The 20,967-nt window shown below is 37.7% G+C and overlaps 1 protein-coding gene across 5 annotated transcripts in view; it reads left to right on the forward strand.

The window, feature by feature from the left end:
* The first annotated feature begins 727 nt into the window (after positions 1-727).
* Positions 728-20,967, forward strand: part of LOC108250481 (protein diaphanous homolog 3) — a 171,737-nt gene continuing 151,497 nt past the window's right edge. For 2 of the 5 annotated variants that reach the window (XM_017440386.3, XM_037980038.1), the window contains exons 1-7: positions 728-1,288; positions 4,786-4,818; positions 5,306-5,488; positions 6,046-6,150; positions 9,941-10,071; positions 18,240-18,314; positions 18,608-18,677. In XM_017440386.3, coding sequence (XP_017295875.1) covers positions 1,166-1,288; positions 4,786-4,818; positions 5,306-5,488; positions 6,046-6,150; positions 9,941-10,071; positions 18,240-18,314; positions 18,608-18,677 — 720 coding nt within the window. In that variant the 5' untranslated portion in view covers positions 728-1,165. The remainder of the gene's footprint in view (positions 1,289-4,785; positions 4,819-5,305; positions 5,489-6,045; positions 6,151-9,940; positions 10,072-18,239; positions 18,315-18,607; positions 18,678-20,967) is intronic. The other 3 variants (XM_017440420.3, XM_037980037.1, XM_017440402.3) reach the window with 2 other exon arrangements.

Below are 20,967 nucleotides of genomic sequence, written 5' to 3' on the forward strand. Positions count from 1 at the left end.
TTAACATAACAGATAACACTGGCCCCTTTCTATTGAGAAATAATAAAGTGTACTTCAAGAGGTTATTTCACCCACCACAACACAAAATCATTCCTCACAAAGACTGTTGTTTGTATTTTGTAATGTGGGTTTAATGTAATTTATTTAACAATATATACCCCCAAACCTGGCTGCGTGGTGGTGTAAGTATCATTGGCGTCTGGCATAATGAAGGTCTCCAACTGGGTTTAGATTAGTTTTTTTCTTTTTTGATTGCTGGGATAGGTTGGCCCCTGTGACCCTTAACAGGAGAAAGAGCGTACAAAAAAAATGAATAAGTGATAATAAATATACACCCCCAAATTCTTTTTTGATTATTTAAATGTTCAATTCGATGATTTATGTCAACTCACTGTGTTGTGAATAACAAAAATAGTCACAAAATAGCCCAAAATATCTAACATAAAAAGAGCTTTGAATGTAATTTTTAATCTGACTTTATTTTCAAAAGTCTGGATGTTTCAAGCTCATACAGCACGGATAAACCGTTGCACCAACAGACTCGTGGAAAAAATAACCGGAAAGCCCCTAAAGTTGATCAGGCAGGACTGACAGCTCGCCGTGGCCAATAAAATAACTCCTCTGTTGTAAATAAACGCAGCTGCACCAATAGGAAGCGACCATCGTTGGCTCATGAACGCTATTGGTTGGATTGAACACGCGGATGTGACGTCACAACGCGCGGGACTGTCAAAAAATCTGCTGCCGCTGCCGCTGCGCTGTGATAGTTTTCTGACGGAATTGTCCAGCGTCTGTTAGTATCTGCATGTTTTTCAGTTGACAGGCGAATTTAATAACTTTTCAGCAAATCTTCGTTACGCTTCCTTTTTTTTGTTTTCCTGCTATTGGCCTCTGGAGCGTTACGTGACAGATCTTAAATTGGATTAACGCAGAGTTAAGCCAGTCAGTGTAGAAAAAAATGACGGTGTAGCCTGTTTGCTAGTTAGCTGGGCCGACTGACTGAAACCCCTTTTCTGTTTTGGAAGTCGTTTCCGACCAGTTTTCGACCAGTTCAAGGCAGGAACGGGAACCTTACATGAGCTCTAACGTGTCATCCATCCGTCCATTATTTTCCTGCGTCCTGGGCTAATCAGCTAATCAGCACCCAGAGAAAAGTCACCTAAACATGGAGAACTACAGTCAGCGGTTCGAGTCCAGTACAGGAAGAGACAGTAAAGCTCCGAAGAAGAAAGGGGCTTCTCATCACACCTCGTCCTACTACGATGAAGGAGACCGTAAACCCAAGTTTGTAAGTATAAACAAATATGAATGAATGCCTGCGTTGTAACAACTGTGTTGTCTGTTTTTTTTAATAACAAACAAACAGTTGATACCACATACATACACCCACAGTCTACAAAACACCTTCCTTGAAGTAGGTGTGTTTGCATATTTTGCTTTTGTTTTATAGTATAAACAATGGCCTGATTGGCCTGAAAATGACTGAACTATATTTTATTTTGAAACAATCTAATTCACATTAAAGTTAAGTGAAAGCATTCTTTATAATTTCATTATTAATTTTGAACAAGAACAAAACAAAGCTAAAAAGTTAAACAAACTGAACAATTAGAGCTATCACTTACAAACATAGTTCTCAAACCGTGGTACAAATACCACTGGAGGTACGCTAAATTCCTCTATTGGTTAGAAAATGGTATCAACTGTTTATAAGTTAACAAAACAAGAAAATTCACCATCATCAGCTGAAATGTGATGATAAACTAAAAGGATGAGTGGTTCAAGTAAAAAATGATCTTTGCTCTAAATGGGAAGTACTCAAAACAAAAGTGCAATGTAGATTATTTTGAAAATCCCTGTAGAAATCGATATGGATCTCAGTGTTTCTGTGTACTAGTGATCATTTAAGCTGCACAAGTGGTTTCTACAGAACCTGCAAGCAACAAAAGACACAAAACTGATCAAATTTGTTTCAAGTTATCTCAAAATTGTGTTCAAATGCTGTGAGGAGAGGAAGAGCGTGATATCATCATCAACAACAACAACAACAACAAGAACAACAAAACAGAACCATCACATTTCTACCGTACCCTTCAGCCAGCGTCAGGCCTAGTAATTTAACCAGTTGTCCCATTTATGTCAGATATGGATATGAGCTTATACTACCATGTTTTAATCTTGGTCATAATTGTGGTACTTTGGTATTTTCTGAGGTTGTATTAATGCTAATACTTTTAAAACCACTGATCTAGAAGATTATGTTACCTTAGAGTAATGCCCTTATAATATATGTGCCATTGTTATGAAACAAACCCAGTTCAGTTCTAAAGTTACCGTTTTCTTTCTGAATTTGTCTGTTTTCTTTTACTTGACTTTGCATGTGGCCTTCCAAAAGTTAAAATTAGAACAGGGTTTAGCTAGCACTAATCCTTGTGTTTCCTGCTACTACAAACCAATCAAGGGTCTGTCTGCACACTATTTGTCTACTTCATCCCTCCTGGGAGATGCTGTTGTCTGGACAAATTGTCACTATTGTTGGGACTCGTAGTATAGAGTCTCATCTAAAAAATGGTTAAACTTTTATCTGCAGCACACACATGGCACCCCTTTCAGACAGGGAAGTTGTGCATCACACAGATTTTCTTCACCTCCGTTTGACCCCAATGTTTTGACTGTGTGAACACAAGTTAATTCCTTGTTGTCAGTGCTCAGACGTTCCAGCCTGGGTCTCCAATCTAGGCTGTTATTATCCACTTCCACCAATGAGCTGCTGGTTAAATGTCCTACACTTCCTCCCCCTGATGGAAACACCTGCTCACTCTCTGTGATGAGTGTTCTGTGGTGGATCTAAGTGGGGTTACAAAGTCAGGCTGCTAGCTGTGGAGCACGATGGATTAATGGTTGGCACTGTTGCCTCACAGCAAGAAGGTTCAAACCCTGGGTTGGACCTATGTGGAGTTTGTATGCTCTCCTCCTGTTTGTGTGGGTTTCCTCCCACAGTGTAAAAATGTGCACGTTTAGGCCTCCCTTGAAAAAGACATCCTGTGATCTCAATGTGATTTGCCTGGTTAAATAAAGGTTAATAAATAAATAAATGTGTGTAAAACATTTCAGGTTGATTTGCAGTATTAAGCCTAGGCATTATAACGGGAACATATTAAGATTTACATAATTGTTTTTAACTTATTCATGAAATTAGGATTCTTAAAGTAGGCATTATGATTACTAAATTATAGTAGGTTATGGCAGTTTTATTGTTTTCCTGTTTCTGCATACTTTGTGCTATTTTATTCATATATAAACCAAAATATTCAGCTCAATCAGGAGATGGGTGCTAAGTAAGACTTTTTGGTTTTTGTAACTTTTCAAAAAGACATCGAGATCTCCTCAACACCTTCAAAAATATTGTTTTCTTTGAAATCCTTTTCAGCATACTTGCTCTAATTTTGTCTCTTTATGCTCCTTTTAGCATTGTAGCTGGCCTTTTGCTACTTCAAGCTTTTAGCTACTCTTCTCATTTCATAAATGCACACATCAGGTATAGCTCAGTAGGTTCACACCAACTACTTTTATTGTAAGAATCTGTTCAGTGTTTGTAACTGAACCCCGGAGCGTGTCTTTCCCCGCTCTTCCTCAGTGATATTCTTCTGTAAGTCCTTTTTCCATCCTTCCATATTCTTAGTGGAAGATTCAGAAGACCCGTCTCCTAAGAAGTGATCGAGATTAAAGCTCTTACAAGCATTGCCTTCTCTGTTAACGTCAAAGGAGAGTTGGATGGTGACTGATCACTGTCCATGTATAACATTAACATTGTTAAGTAGTAACCATGCACTCCTGGGTGGCCAACAAGTTTTGGGGTTCATTAGAAAACATATTTGCAGAAGAACATTTAGAGCAGGTAAAAAATGAGCTTCTCTGCCGGCAGGACTTGCTGCTGTTGGCTTACTCACTCATCACACCACTTCCACCTCCTTTTTCTGAAGTTTGGCGCTGACATGTGTCCGTCTTTGGATTTGGGCGGATTAAGGCTTGTTTATTTTGCTCTTACTGTAGAGTAATAATTGGTTGTCAGCCTGAGTAGTTGGTTCATCTTCCGCTCCACTCCGCTGCGCCGCGGACACACGTCATGCTGACGGCAAGGAAAGAAACGAACTCCACCACCAGTTTAGGCCCAAAAAAGTAGAAACACACAAGCTGAAATAAAAGCAAGTACAAAATAATACAAAGCAAAAACTATATATATTGAAACATTGAAGAAGAATGTTTTATTGGTATTTATGTGGAATTGCTCCATAGATTGGAGGGAAAGCCTGACCCGTTCTGGTGGCTTTGTTAATTTGTAAGTTATTCTGTGTAAACAAATTAGTTAAACCTTAAATATAAACTGTAAGCTTTGTTTTTTCTCAGCACAAGATGGAAGAACTGCCACCTCTTTCATTCAGTTGATTTTTTTTTTCTCCCATATTTGTGACAAAACAAAATGAAAGAACGTGCGCTTTTACAAAAACAAACAAAAAGGTGCGCATGTACTGTCCTCGCTTTTATTCTTTAGTAAATTCACAAAAAGACCAATTTCATAACATTTTCGAGCAGACCCTTGAAGAAAGAATCTTATTTTCTTCAGTTTGAGATCCTGTAAAATATTTTGATCTTTTATTTTAAAATGTTTGGAAGCATGGACTTGAATATGTTTTGAAAATAAGTGCCTCGGCAGTGACTGGACAGTTAACCCGTACTCTTCATTTATATCTTGATTTGTTTTATTTTTCCTGTCCCCATCTTTAGAACTTGCCCTTTAGAAGCATCACAGACGATGTGGTAAGATCTCAGAAACTGGTGCACCTTTCTCATCCATCTCAGAGCTGCTTAACACCATTTTATTTTACATTAGAACAACTAATTTACTAATTTTGCATAGCATTGTTTTATTATGACACATTAGATTTCCTGACATCTGGTCAAAAGCAGCTGTTTCCTCACTAACAAACTTTTTATCAGAATGTAGACGGTGCTTCGCCCAGCATTTGTCAAGCAGATGCTGAGTTTTTTTTGTTTTTAGCACAAGTCACAGATAGTTTAACACTGTTTGCTTCCTTGTTCACGTTTCCTTTTCTCAGTTTATAACCATTTACATGTACTGATAATCTGTCATCTACTTTTGCACGAAGGACTCATCAGTTCATCCTTCTGTCATTTGAACTTGTTTGAGGCCAGGAGGTTGTGGGCGTGCTGGAGCTCAGCACAAACATTTCTTTCTTTTAATTGTGTGTTTTTTACTGATTTATTTTAAATTATTTCTCTGCAGCTGGACAGATTTGCCAGTATTCGGATTCCAGGGAGTAAGAAGGAGCGTCCTCCCCTCACTGTGTCTAAACACAGCACAAACGACTGGTCCTCCGCTTCAGCATCCACTCTGCATCACTTCGAGGAGATGTCCTCAAAGATCACCTCAGAGAAAGAAATCTTGGCTTTGTTTGAAAAGATGATGGTATGTTCTTTTATTTTATTACATTAAATTGTGAATATTCTTTATCATAAGTCCTGACGCTTGATAGGGATGCACAATACATCGCAAATGTAAGCCTCTGAAGACCGAGGTGTCAGTTCCCCTTGATTGGTTTGTGGTTCCCAAGCGGCTCTTCCTGATAGCCGGGGTTCTGATGATGCCAACTCTGAAAACTTGAGGAAAAAGTTTTATTATTAAATCAGGAAGAGCAGCTTTTCAGCCACCCTGACAAAGATGGATGACCTGACAAAGGCCTCCTCGAGCCGTGCTCCGTGTCGTCTTCTTCACAACAACTGCTTATTGTGATCAGAAAGTTTCTTCTGCCATCTGACCGGACTTCTCTTAAATGTTTTCATGTCAGGGTGCGTTCTACACATTCTGTTTAAATGAAGAGTGGATATAAAACATTAAAACTGTAAAGCAAGAATCCAGGATCCAGTTTTTCACTTATTAGGCACCGATTCTGAAATTTCAGTCAGAATAAAGTGAGTCTTATTGCATGTGGTGAAAAAATATATTCTTTTTTTTATTCTTTTCAGGAGGACATGAACCTGAATGAGGACAAAAAGACGCCTTTGAGGGAAAAGGACCTGAACATGAAGCGAGAAATGGTCATCCAGTATATTTTCGCTGCCTCCAAAACTGTGAGTTTGAAATTATACCTTTGATTTTATGACTGATTTATAAATAATTTGAAGTTTAAAAATAAAAAATGGATCTGCATCAAGTTGGAAACTCACAAAGAAGGTATCTAAAAGCAGATTTCTGTAGTTTACTGTGACAGACAACAGCAGGATCCCTGCTTTGTTAATCTGACAGATTTTACAGCAACAAAAACAACAACTTTGCATTTATTGGAAGATTTCAGCTGAACTTTAGTTTAAACCTGGCTGCAGACAGCTGTACTGTCATTAACTGTGTCCACATCTGTGTCATAAACAGTCATTAGTTATTTTTAACCTAAATTATTACTCTTCCACTTCAGGTTTTGTCATTCATATTTAGCAGACTCATTCATTGTATTTTTTTTTTTAATGGTTGCACATAAAATGCTTTAAACAAAGCATTGTGCTGTTCTTTGTTGTTTCAATGTTGAATTATTACACCTGTTAATCCATTTTACTATATTTTATTGAGATAAATTATGCATTTTTCTCAAAAATGCATAGAGTCTTCCTATTTTCAGTTTGGCAATTAACGTTTGGTATGGATCTTGTCTTTTTGTGAGTCATGTAATAAACTGGCTCAGGTCATTAAAACGATCCACAGTGGATACAAATCTGTATAAAAATGGCCAACCATATTATATTTATTACTATAATGTGATATTAAATAATAATTATGAGTTTCAAAACCCTTACTATAATTACATTTGGAAAGACTATTTTTGCAGTCTTATACTTGTAGAATTTTCTTCTAATTTGAGTTTACTAATTTAGTCTGATTTTTAAGTTTAGTTCATAAAAAGCTAAAATGCATCCATTTTAATTCCATCTCGTAAGACAAGAAAACAGAAAAGCAATGTCCAGGGCTAAGGAAACATTCACAAGTCACTGTTGGATGTGAAATTGTTAGATAGCTTTCTTGAGAAACAATTTCCATGTATGTTGTTACACAGAATAATTGCTGACCTTTGACAGAGTGCTCTGTAGTAGTAGTTGTCTTGAAATAACCACTGTACTTCTTTGAGGCCCCTGTTTTGATTTGGCTGGAGTGCTCCTGCTGTGTAGGAAATTGTTTTTGCTCAGTTTTGCCTTTAAAACAGCAAGACGGAATTTGCAGAAATATTCCTTTTTAGTCTTGTATTACAAAGATGTAACTGTTATTTAAAAAAAAAAGGATGTGTGCAAAGTGCAACAGGCCGGCAGATGAGATGGGTAATGTAATTGCAAATGTGCACCATCACCTGAAATAGCAGTTAAACTTGAATAATGTGCTTTTAGATTAATGCACTTTTTTTCCTCACTTCTCTTTTGTATTCTCAATCAAATCAATAACATATAATTAGATATTTAATTAGATGAACTTTAAAGTGTAGAGGTGCTCAGACCAGAAAGAGAAGCCTGCAGATTGGTGGATTCAAACAAAATAATATTCAGAAATATTCAGTCATAAAAGAACTCAAGCAGAACGACACAGATATAAAGAAATCTTTAAAACTGAAAATAATGTATCTTGTATAAGAAGAAAAAGGAAAAAACAACATTATAGCACATTTTAAAGTTTGCAAAACTCCACTCTTTTGAAATGATTTGTGGAAAAATGAAAATTATGAAAAAACAAAAAATGTATAGTGCTATCTTTTCCATTTAAAAAGGACACTTTGTTGTTGTGTTGCATGTACCTGCGGCCCTGAGGGAATTCAGAATCGTATCATCATATTTTTGGAGTTTGTTGTGTCAGAATTCCTCTTCCTTTTCAACACCTAACAGGAGGGATGAGTGATCAAACCTCATAGAACGATATTTCTAGGAAATATGCAGCAATATTTACAACAATAAAGAAAATAACACATTTTATTTACGACTGCAGCTTGCAATAAAGAGCATTTTATTTTCCACTGTGTGAATCTATTACTTCAAGCCTCCTGCAGCAGAAGCGTCACGGTGCAGTCGGCAGAGATATGAAGTAAAATCCACTATAGTGTTCTAATGTTGGGGTATTTCTAATTCTTTTTGAGAAGTATACAACTGCATAACTCATGAATTTAATAACCAGTGAAGTCATTTAAATTTGTTAGTCCAAAGAGTTTAAAAAAGGAGACTGGACTTTTGATTTCCCCCCTCCTGAGGGCTGTTAAGGTAGCGTCCCACTGGGCTGCGACTTGTTGGCAAACAGCATTCATGAGGGAGTCTCCAGAACGTCCTGTGATGTTCGTGGGCGTTCTCAGTTTTCTTGTGTGAGTTGCAGAGGCGCTCAGTCACTGTCACTTGAATTTTGAATACGTTTTTAAAAAAATTGTGCAACAAGTTTTCTCTCAAAATAGTCAGAGTTGTTATGGGCATCTCCAGCCATAATTTTGAGTTTCCACCTAGTCTCCCTCAGTGGGAGTCCAGTAAGATGCTGCCTTCAGAGTCTTTGTTAATCAGGTTTTGGTCACATTTATGAAGGTGTGAATTTGTGTGAGCAGCCTCACCTTCCTGACCAAACAGCGTGAAGACATCAGTTATTTTCATAAACGACTTTGCTGTTTTTTTAACACAAAGTGCACCTAGAGAAAGCTGCTCCCATGTTCTGTCTCATTTATTTTTCCTTCGGCTGCTCTTAGCCAGCTCTGTTCTTTCTGTGTGCCTCTGTTGTCTGTGTGCACTCCACAGGGGTGTAGTTTGAAATGATGAAACAAGTTTGTCGTGTTTCCATCTTTAGGAATGACAGCATTTTTTGCACATTTTCCAAAATGTTGTGCTTTGTTGGAGGTCTGTCGTCTTGTAGCCAAACCACTTCCATAACACTAAAGTAGCATCAATTTTAGGTACAAAATTGTCAGCGGAGGCTAACGCACTCCCTCGGTCTTTCCACTAATTACTCCCATGGAGTTACTTTTGAGTAATTGATTAACTAATTACTCTGAATAATTAGCACAGAGTTCCCTCAAATTTCAAAAGAACCATAAAAACGTATCTGCTGCATTATTTCCCCATTTGAGTAGATTCCCAGAGCAGTTGTGTGTTTACTGGTTGCTTGGACGAGGTCAATCCAGACAAATTCACTGGGATTGAGGTCAGGCGGGTGAGGTGGCCTTGGCATGACCCCATAGTTTATTTTCCTCTTTCTTTTCTGTTTAATATGCGTAACAAACGTTCCACTTGTACTTGACTCGGGGAACCTTATTTTGCCCACTGTGGAAGTTACTGTAGGCTCCCTCTGTGGGGCGGGTCAGAGGGCACCCCAGGAAGTGAACATCTTCTAAACTACACCAGCTGGAATTATGTGTATTTTAGCAGGGTTCTGCTTGTCTCAAAATTATCACTGACTTTAGTCCTTTGAAACTACAAAGGAGGGAGTGGAGATGTTTCTAGATCCTTAAAATGAGATTGTTCTGAGGAGTCACAGATGTGATGAGCAGTGCTGAGCTTTGTGTAAATTCATATGACATGGAAGCACAGTTATTGCTGTTTATCTACATAAAATCAGCAACAAATATGCAATCCAGTTTCAATAAGTCTGCAAACTCTTCAATTTGTAATAGCTCATCTTAATTTTCTAAAGTAGAAATACACATAAAACTGGTGAAAATACTATGATTTTTTCCCCCCACATTTTGTCAGTAGTTTCTTTTCATTGTTTGTCATTACTGCTGTTTGCACAATGTCAATAAATCACTCATGGTGCATCCTTACATTCTGTCTCACTGTTCTTACCTTTTGGCCTGACATTTTAATTAGATTTTATATGGGCTCAGTAAAAGGGATATTTTCTTTGTTTCTCTTTTAGGGTAGCCTGAGAAACAGCCATCAGATATCTCCCCAGGAATTCCTTGGTGAGCTGAAGTCAGGTGTGATGGACGAACGGCTGTTTGCCTGTCTAGACTCACTGCGAGTGTCCCTTACCAGCAACCCTGTCAGGTAGAGTACGTGATTCATGTCCAACAAAAGCCATTTACTGCCTCTGTCTTTAGTATAACAGTCAGAATCCTTCCGTGTAATGTTTTATTATACATTTGTCTTTACATTGATCATCCTGTCCAAAGCGGGTTACGTGCATCCATGCCTTTTACCCCATTTAAGTTTTTATGACAAGAATAATAAATATATTAATTGAAGGCCCGGTGACAGTGTTAGTATATATTTGGGATTTAAAGATCCTTTCCATCTACAGTGAAAAAGTTTGGTTTAACTGAAATCAAACCCCTTTAACATCACTTTTGGGTATTGTAACCATCTGTTCATGCATCTAGTCCCTTTTCTTTTCATCCTCTGCCGCTTATCCACGGTCAGGTTGTCGAAGCAACAGGTTTAGGAGGGAAACCCAGACATCTCTTTCCCCAGCAACACACTCCAGCTCCTGGGTATTCTAAGCCATTCCCAGGCCAGAGAGGATACATCCAGCCAGTTCTGGGTCTCCCCCAGGGTCTCCCAGTGGGGCGTGTTTGGATGTAGGCGCTCAGGACGCATCCTTATCAGACGTCGGAACCACCTCACTTGACTCCTTTAGATGTGGAGGAGCAGTGGCTCTGACTTTATCTCTAAGGTTGAGCCATGCCAGCATGTGGAGGAAGTCCACTTGTGTCTAGATCTCTTTCTTTCGGTCGAGATCCGTAGGTGAGGTTTAGAACGTAGACGGACCACTAAATCTGACAGCTTTGCTTTTTAGCTTAGGTCCTTCACCGTGACAGATGGGACAGAGGCTGTGGCTCAGTGGTTAGAGCAATCACAGGTTCAATTCCACCAGTATGCGGTCACATGTCGAAGTGTCCCTGGGCGAGACACTGAACCCCTCATTGCCTCCGAAGTGCCCTATCAGTGTATGAATGCGATCTAAAGCACTGATTAGACTCTATAGAATGATTTATTCAGATTAGCTTCGTAGATATATAGTAGAGTGCTGCATGAATGTGTGGGTGGATGGATAAATGAGGGCAAAGACTGTGTTGTGAAGTGCTCTGAGTAGCCTGGTTGGCTAGAAGGGCACTATATAAGTACAGTCCATTTACCATTTACTAACGTCCCTCATTACTGTGGATGAGGCCCCGATCTGCTGATCTATCTCCCGCTCCATGAACAAGATTCTAATACTTGAACTACTCCGTTCCACCTTTTCCTGGCTGAGAAGCTCAGCCTCAGACTTGGAGGAACTCAGAGGATTCTAACATTGTAATCACCCTATTATTAATTACAACATTGATTACAGAATCGTTATAATCAATGAAGATTCTGCTCAGTTGATTATCTGTTGGTTGGTCTTTTTCTAATAAGGAGGTGGTCTGTATTGAGTTAATTGAATTACTCTTGCAGGAAGATCGACTGCTGTGTCTTTCAGAATAATTTTTTTTGTGATTGGATTCTTTGACAGCAGTAGCTCCATGATAATACAACAAGACTGGAACGAAAGGTTTCCACACTTTGCTGAACAGTGTTAGCTTTTTTTTTAAGGTGGCACCAGAGCAGGGGCCAAAGTATCCAGTGGTTGCCTGTGGCAAATTCTGTTTTTATCTTCACATGTTGGTTTGGCAGTTCCTATCAGACTGAAGCGTGAACTTAAATTTATCTGTTTTAAGAGACTTTCAGCCTGTGTTTTATTAGTTTAACTTGTGCATAAATCCAAGGACAGAAAGATCTGGAACCACATTGTATCATTGTTGTCTCAGCAGTATGTATCCTGAAGGTCAGACCTACTATAAAGCAGAATATGACCTACTTCAGGTCATATTCTGACTACTACAACTATGTCTGAGCTGTCTTCGATACGTACATGTCTGCCACTTGTTCTAAGGCACAGGTGTCAAACTCCATTCCTCGGGGGCCGCTCTCCTGCATGTTTTAGATGTGTTCTTGCCTTAAAACACCTGGTTTAAATGGATGACTTGTTGCCATGCTCCTGGAGAACTTGATGATTTGGTGAGGAGGTAATTAAACTGTTTGAATCAGGTGTGTTGGAGCAGAAAAACCTAAAACTCCCAGGACAGCAGCCCTTGAGGCCTGGAGTTTGGGATAAGGCCCCTGATATATCTTTACTGTGTGCTTTTTATGGCAATGGGTGATCATGTAATTTCCTGTTGGCTAATCTTTTCCACCAGTGAACAGATTTGAACCAGTTGAAATTCTCAGAAAGTAATTAATGAACATCTACAGCTGGTTATCTTTTGGAGTCAACTTGATTCAAGATGGCTGCCACAGCTAATCAACCTCAACAAACAGTATTTTGCCTGCACCTATTTGCAGTTCTTGTTTTCAAAGTTTTACTACTTCTTTTTATTTATTTTTTTTATTTTAGGACCAATAAATTCAATGGTTGTACACACCATCTTCTAACATCTTCCCTCTTTTCTGTGTTGCAGTAATTTCAGTAAAAGTGACTGTTGCCAAGAAAAATGTGGCTGATAGACACTGATGTTTGATGAGGGCACCGCTGATCAGACTCTCAGGCTCAAGTTTATTGACAAAAGTATGGACCGGACCATATATCTGGCTTGGCTAGAAACAGCAGTAACCTCTAGCTATCTAATAGCACCATTAAAGTCCTGAATTGGTGGATTGATTTAAAAGTAAAGGCTTTTTGTCTGCCACAGCTTTTGGATGCTGATCAGTGTCACTTTCTTGGCAATGATGCAAACAGCTGTCACACATTCTCTCAATCGAAAGTTTGCACCCTGCTGAGCTAGACGGAGAGGCATATATTATCCCATCTGGCTCTTTCTGGGGAAGCACACAAACTTAAAAGGTAGTTTTGTAATTCTCGCAGTACTGGAGCATAATATGATGCCTGTCTCTGGCTCCTGTAGCCATTCCTGCAGCTGCTCCAGCTCTTTTTCCCTTTCCATAAAGAAAGGCCACAGTTTGGCCCATAGGTCCAGCAAGGCTACAAGATGTAATTGTATTAAAAGAATTTGATAAATGGATCTGACAAAAAGTGGAAATTGTTTTTTTGATATTATATTAAAACTGACCTTCATATCCAGATTCCTTTATTTATTTTCAGTTTAGCTACACAGTAAGGTACACATCCTTTTCCTTACACCCCTGTGAAGCTCGACCTTGGATGCAGTTGTTGTCTCAAACACCCATGAACAGCATATAAAGACTCACAGTTCCTGTACTATTTGTACATAAAGTATATGTTCTAATTTAATTTTCAAATTACAATTTAACGTTTTTTCAGACGTCTCACATTGCTGTGACTTAAGTGTCGTACTCTTTGTCTTTTCATCAGTCAGCTCCATTTTAAAAGAGCTTATAATTCTGGTTCATAATGGTTTTAGCAGAATACAACATTTGTTTACAGTAAAGAGCAACTTACAGAGATTCTCCTGAAATTATTTCAAAAGTTAAGCTACCTTAACTGTGAAGTTAACCAGATAAGCTTCTCTTTTTTTTGTTTCTTGGGTTAAAGGGGTTGTATGTCTGCTGTGTGTCGTTAAATGCTCTCTTTTTGTCGCTCTCTTTAGTAGCTTAAATGATCGATCTCTGTTGAATATTGCCTTTTTTTTTTCTTTGCAACTTTTTAAAGCTGAATTGTAACTGCACAGTTTTTGTTTTGCTGATTGTGTAAGCACCCAATAAGTGGAGTCCAATATTTCATCTACATCTCCTCTAGAAAGTTTGGGTGTTGCCCCAAGATTAGGTTGTCACATTCGATTTTTGGAGGGTTAATGGTGAACTTATTCTAGTATTCCAGCATTTAAGGTAATCCAGGTCATGACAGAAGCACTCTGCATGGCCTGGTATGGGATTCTGATGGTATGATAACTTTGAGCAAAAATACCACGGTTTCACAATATCAAAGTATTAACTCTTCGAAGTTACAAGGGCTTCTCTTCCTCTCTTCAGTTATGGGGGCTTCAAGAGGGTTAAAACAAAAATAAAATTGTGTGATTTGGTGCCTAAATAGTACCACATAATGCATATTTTATAGGTATATTAGTTAAATATTTTATTATATTTATTTATAGTTAATTTTAATGCAAACATGTGAGAACATACCGAGAACACCAGTGAACATGCTGACAGTCACTCTGACAGATGTTAAACCAATGAGTGATCAGTTATTTTATTTATATCATGTATTTTAGATCAAGACTGGCCATTTTAATTTAATCACAAGCATTAGGAAAAAAAAAATAGTGTCAGCTCAAACACTAGAGTCAACACTAGAAGCTAAAAAAGGAGAGGCTGATTTATGTTTCTTTATATATGGTGTAGATTCTGTCATCCAGGACACGGTAAATCCAAAAAAGGTTGGAAAAACAAAACCAACTGGACTTCTTTTTGAACTGGTAAAGCTCCTCGGATGAAAAGTGAAACATCTTCAGCTGCAGAATAGAAGTGGAGTTGTTTTTTTGTAACTTTTTTTGGATTTGTAAAGCAGTGTTGAGAGCCTGATAAGCTGATGTTGGTGAATAATTGTCTGGTTATTAGCCTGCAGTAGGTTGTATATATTTCACCTGCTAACATTCTAACTTACAGTATGTAGCTTGTTGCAAACCTTTGTTTTAAGAAAAAAAATACCTTGAAAAGTGAGACTAGTGTTGCTCCTCTGAACTGCCTGGATTATCTGCTGGATAAAATGTACAACCAACTGATGACACCTTATTTTTTATCATGCATAAAAGTTTATGGGACCAAGGTGCCGAAAACAACTGAATGAAGCCTTGGAGCGACAGAGCGTTGGTCGGCGATCCATGTGGCGGGAGGGCAGGGGTGCCATAACGACAATAAAAATCGCTTTGTCTCTGGTATCTTATTAAAAGCCATTTAAACTTCAGGAACGGACAGAAAAATTGAGCGGTTTTGACGCTGACATTCGAACATGGCGTCATGCTTGCCTTGAAAGCGGTAATCGGCCCATGCCTCCTCTGCATGTGTAACTGATGACAACCGTATTAACAACCTGATGTAAATCAGTGCTGTAGTTCTCTGCGCTGAGGTTAAATTGTGAAAACCGTTTTGTGATAAGCTTTGTTCAATATGACTCCAGACTGAGGACATTCAGGCAGAGAAGGTAATTGAAGTTTTCTCATTGGGGATGTGGGAGGGGTGCCAGATGCTAGGAACTAATGAAACCCAAGGGCTGCCAGAGTATGCTAGATTAGCAAACTGAATATAAAGTACTTTGGTTGTTTAGACAGACTGCATGTCAAAAAACACTTAATTGCACAAGGATAAACAGAAACAGACAGAAAGGCATCACAAAGATTTAGTTGGATATTGTGCCTAAATTGGTCACCCGTGAATAATTCTATCAGCCTGATTTTTTTTAATTTTTTCCCCTCTTTTGGCAGTTGTTTTATGGGGGTCATTACTTAGAAATAATTGCCAAAACAGTATTAGCAGGCTGTATTAATTCCTGATATTTCTTGGTCTGCTGTCTAACAGATTGTGCACATACAGGGTTTGAAATCTCACTTGGCTGCTGCCAAAACATCTGTTTATGAACTCTTGTGAACTCATAATTAGTGCATTCGTAATTTCAGTCTTTATGAGTTTCTGTATATTATTGACAACAATGTAGACGTGGCCATCATGCTTCCATAAACTTGTCTTGAGGGAATTGTTTTTGTAAGACTCCATGTTGCAGTGGATTATAAAGGTTGTACAATCTGGGCCTGCAAAAAAACAAACAAACAAAAAAAAGATCTATTTAGATTTGTAGTGAGGCTTAACAACAATTACAGGATAAACAAAGTTGCAGTGTGTGCAGGTGTGTGTCTGAACCCACCCCTCTTTGACCTTCAATAAGACGGGATGGACTCCTTATATAAATGGACTCTACCCAATTGTTCTTGCTCCTGTTATCTTTTTTTTTTTTCAGACATTTCAGAAACCTATTACATTGCCAGTTTCTGACCTCCAAGATCTTCAAAATGTCTATCGGCTTAAAACTTCAAAAAGCTTTTGAAAGCTGATTTGTCACCTCTATCCTTTCCACTTTTCTCAAACGTGTTTCAAGGCAAATTTTAAATTTATAGCAGCAGACCCTGGCAGTGTTGGCTTGTTGGTTTCCTTAGCAATAATTCCTTCTATAGATCATTGGATTATTTTCTCCTGCCTTTTGCCTCACCTATTGATGATGAAAAACTAACATGCAGTTTCCACTGAACTATGCATTTCAATGAGTTTCTTGTCAAGACCCTGCCTACTCTATAACCAGAATGGCCCGGGCTATGGGACATTCACAAGTGAAGGCTAAATTGATTTTTTTATTTTCTTTTTCTTCCTTTTCTTAAACATGAAAGCCTCATTCTTCAGCTTCCTTGGCAGCAGCTTTTACTGTCTTCATCATCAAGGACGTGATAACTTTTGTCTACCTCTTTTTTAAATTTTTTTATTTATTTTGACCCTGTCACAGATTTATGCACAGAGTTGTATCCACCTGTCATCTGGGGTACTTCTTGGCTTGTTTTTATATTTTGTAAAGACTGATTGATTTTATTAGCTATGATTTTCAATGAATTTCTTTTTTTTTCTTCTAAAACATCATTCAAAGACATGTACGTACAGTTAACTCACAAAAACTTGCATTGATGAAGGCGTTGCTCTGTTCCCACCACCCACTCAGCCCCTGGGTACACACACACCAACCAAAAAAACCCTAAAAACTATTGATTCATCTGCTTTAGTTGTTTATCTATTTTTTACCTCAGAATGCAGAACAATGTAACAACAGACAGATAATCTCATGAGCATGCCCTACCTGTGCTCCTTTTCGACAAATTAAATTCAGATAGCAGCTTCCTGTTTCATCTTGTCACCTTGAGAATTTCTGTAGATTTACCGCTGGAAGGCATGCGATGCTGCTTGTTGATTAAAGCAGCGGCGGTGAATGCTAATGTTTGGAGATGGTGTTCAGGTTTAGTCAAGGTGCACACTGTGCTAACAATCTGGCTGTCGTTGACCTGTTTTGTCTGCCTAAGAGATCCCAATATAATATGTTTGTATTGTTTTTTTTTCCTCACTTAAACTACAGTGACTACAAACTGAAAGTCATTTCTACTCCTTATTGCTTCCTTTGTTGTCTTCCTTGTATGGAAAAGTAGAATCTCCAGTGTAGTTTTGTTAGTAACTAGCAAAAGAAACTAAAAAGTAGAGTAATCTGGTTGGTAAAGGCTAATATAAATATAGTCTTTGCTTTATTTCACTGAATATCATTTTTTCCTGTTTTGTTCTAATGGTTCCTACACAATGTTTAGATTCACAGAGAGCTTAGAAAACCAGACCAGCTTTCATTAGAGCCTCTTTAAAACTTGAAGTTGAGATAAAAGCTTAACGGACGGATTGAAGAGATGAGCTGTGAAATATGAAAGAAAATAAAAGCGTTAAAAGGGCGAAAGAAGAAACTTTGATTCTCATAGACAGCTTCCTGGTTTCTTTGTTAATACAGTTTTCTTCTCTAAATGTTTCATTTCTTAGGTGCAGTAATTGGCACCTTTGCCTCACAATAACAGTGCTGTAGATGTAACTTATTTATTTGTTTTGGGGTGGTGGGTAAATCAGCTGAAGGGAACTGACATGGCTGTGGGAAGACATGGTGTCGGTTCTTGTCTGTGTCAGAAAATCATGTAATTTACTGGTAAAATGTTGAATATATACCTCAAGCCAAATGGTAGCTGGTACTGGCTTAAACCTCTACAACCCCTCTGTAGGATGAATTTGGGAGTGAAAATGTTTGGATTTAATGTTGTAAATGCAAGGAGCCATAAACGGTTCAGGAAGGATTTGTCAGTTTCTCTGAGTGTCGTTGCTCACCTGTCAAATATGTTGAATCGAGTTAAACTGAGACGATTTTTTTCCCCCTATCTGATGATATTTCTGTGAAGAACCACACATTTCTTGTCATAGAATTTTTAGTATTTTGTTGAATTTGCTTTCCAGTTGTTGTTTTCCTCCGTCTTTTCCATTTTTAGTGGAGATCTTTTTTCTGTCAGCCACGAAATGAAGAAAGTTTAGACTTCTGCTCGTGTTTTCCTGTCTAAAAGCTTTTCCCAGTGGTTGATGAGTATGAAATCGTTCTTGTCAGCTGTCACTCTGACACTGTTGTGGTATTGATTTTTGTTGTTTTATTTAATTTTTTTCTTTAGTTGGGTGCAGAGTTTTGGGCACGAGGGCCTTGGACTGCTGCTGGACATTTTGGAGAGAGTGCTGCTCAAAAAACAGTAAGTTTGCTTAACTTCTTTACTGCAAGCATCTGTCCACCTATCCCTGCGCTCACAGGATTCGTGTTAGTTAAAATGAAGTGATTATTCAGTGCAGTTTTATTGTTTATCAGAGTAATTGACAGTTTTATCTGTTTGCTTGTAGTTCAGTTACCAGCAGCTCATTCTTTCTTCTTCTTTGTGAATTTTACGCATCATATATAAATGTACACATATGTTTAAACACGTTGTGTACAAGTAATGCTGTAGTCCTTTAAGCACGACCACATCTCATCACTCTGTTGTGTCCACAGGCAAGAGAAGATCGACAAGAAGAACCAACATAAAATCGTTCAGTGTCTCAAAGCATTCATGAACAACAAGGTAATGGAAATATTTGTTTTTTTGGATAAATCCATAGCTTAATATTTTTAAAATTCTTTGTAAAGTAGATTTCTGTGTTTACAGCTGGAGGTTGACCAATATGAGTACTACCAATATATATTCTTCATTTAAAAAAAAACCCAAAAAACAAAGAATAATTGCTTAATTTGAATAAATGCATGTTTAACAGCCCTAAGAAGAGCTTGGATATGTGTGCAGATACAAACGTGGCTGGCTGTTGATTTTTTTTATTTTTGTTTTATTTTTTTTAAGTGGCCAACATCAGCAAATTAATTGCTCTGTCTTTATTACCAAACTGGAGTATGATTGGTGTTAGAAGAAAAATATTTCGACTTCCTGCAGTTCAGAGTAATATTTGTTGTTCTGGGACTTGCTGTATGTTTAATACAGTAAGTCCTATTACCTGTAGTAACGGGTATTTGCTTTTTGTTGGAGCTTTTAAAGTTTGATCCAAGTGGGAGATGAGGTGAGAGGTGTACTCCTACGACTAGGAGACTCCAAAGTCATAGTTTTATTTAAATCTGTCAATCTCAACATCTGTTGTTTGTATGTAATTGGACTTGTGGGATTTTAGTTTTAAAGGGCTTTTGACCAGTGAAGTAGAAGAAAATCATCACAAAACCAAAAATACTTTTTTTTAAAATTTAGTTACTCAGTTGAATTCCTTAGACTTCATATTTATGTGACTATTTGTTGAAAACAAGCCTCAGCATGATATGTGCTAAAAAATAAATTAACACTTTAAAAAAGATATATTAACATTTAGCAATGATAATGATAGTAATTTTTAGATAATTGCCTTCCCCTCATTATCTGTGTTTGAAAGTATTTTCCTCATCGCATTTTAAAATAACTTTTTTGTCTTTTAAAAAACTTCTCTAAAAGGGACAGAAATGTGTATTAAATGTAGACTTATTGGTCAGCCCCCCAAGTGCTTGTTCGTTTATTTCAGAAGGATTTTTTTTTATTTTTCCGCCTTCCATCCTGAGCTGCTCCAAAAACTGAAAATGCCACATGGAGCTGAAAGCCAGCAGAGACAGATATTCAGCCCCTCTGGCACAAATTGTGCTGTAAGGTCTCATGTAATCCAGCATCTCAACAGGCGCCAGACACCAGCATTTACCCGTAGGCCTTTCTGTCAGTCCAGACCTTTCCTGGGCTGGAGAGGCATCTTGGGACAGCAGGTACCCACGATGCCAAAAAGACAGGTGTTCTCCGCCAGCTGTCAGTGCAGCCTATTCTTCTGCTTCGCTCTGTCCAATCACACACTCGCATATTTCCTGTTGTCGATCAACACCGTCGTATTATTGCCATATAGAAGTCACCTCAATGTAAAATTACTCTTTGAACAATTTAGAACAGCCTAACTTCTTTGTTCTTTCTGGTTTTAATTTAAATCGTTATTTGCGCTGCGTATGAGCCGTTTTCTGTATTTCCTGTTTCAACAGTGGTTAAATTGTTGAAGCCTGAATCAACTCGAACACTCAAAGCAACAAAGGAGTGACGCAGTGAAAGAACGAGTAGTGACTTTTATAGACAGAATTCCATGAATACCAAGTAGTATAAAAGAATACAACATAGCTAAAATGTTTTATTGAATTTTACATTATAAAACATTCTCAAGACAAGCAGTAGTTTTCACCTGCTCAGTAATACTTAGTTTTACAGCATCTCTACAGATTTCTTCTTAATCAAGTAGGTCTCCACAGATATAAGGTCTTTAAACTAACTAGTTGTAAATTATTTTTTTTACAAAAGTTTGTTGGGGCCATCAATCACTTGAAAAAAACATTTGTTCTCATTTGAGTAAATTTAAAAGGCTGAAATCTTTGCATGACATTAAAAGCAAATTAAATGACATAAGCAACTGTTATTTGCCATCAGGTAAATGATTAGTTTTTACATTGATTGGTATCAAAATTAAACTGCTTCAAATACTTGATTGTCAAACTTGCTGTTTAGTTTCTCCATAATGATGTGATGAGATTGTTGTTTTTAGTAAACAACATATAATTTGAAAAAATAATCAAAAGTCTCTCACAGAAGGAAAGAAAATAATGAGCTTTCATTTCTTCGAATGCTGGTCTAATTATCGTGCTGAGGCAGACCTTTAATTATCGCTGCATATGTTGGATAAAACATTACAGAAAAAACAAAAACCTGTTCTCCTTAAATATGACTTCAGTTCGTTTATTATTTAGTACAGAAGTACGGAAAAGTGTCTGTAATTTCATCTTAAGGTATAAAACAAAGTGATAATTTTATCAGT

This window comes from Kryptolebias marmoratus, linkage group LG15 (assembly GCF_001649575.2).
Source record: "Kryptolebias marmoratus isolate JLee-2015 linkage group LG15, ASM164957v2, whole genome shotgun sequence".
Taxonomy (NCBI): Eukaryota; Metazoa; Chordata; class Actinopteri; order Cyprinodontiformes; family Rivulidae; genus Kryptolebias; species Kryptolebias marmoratus.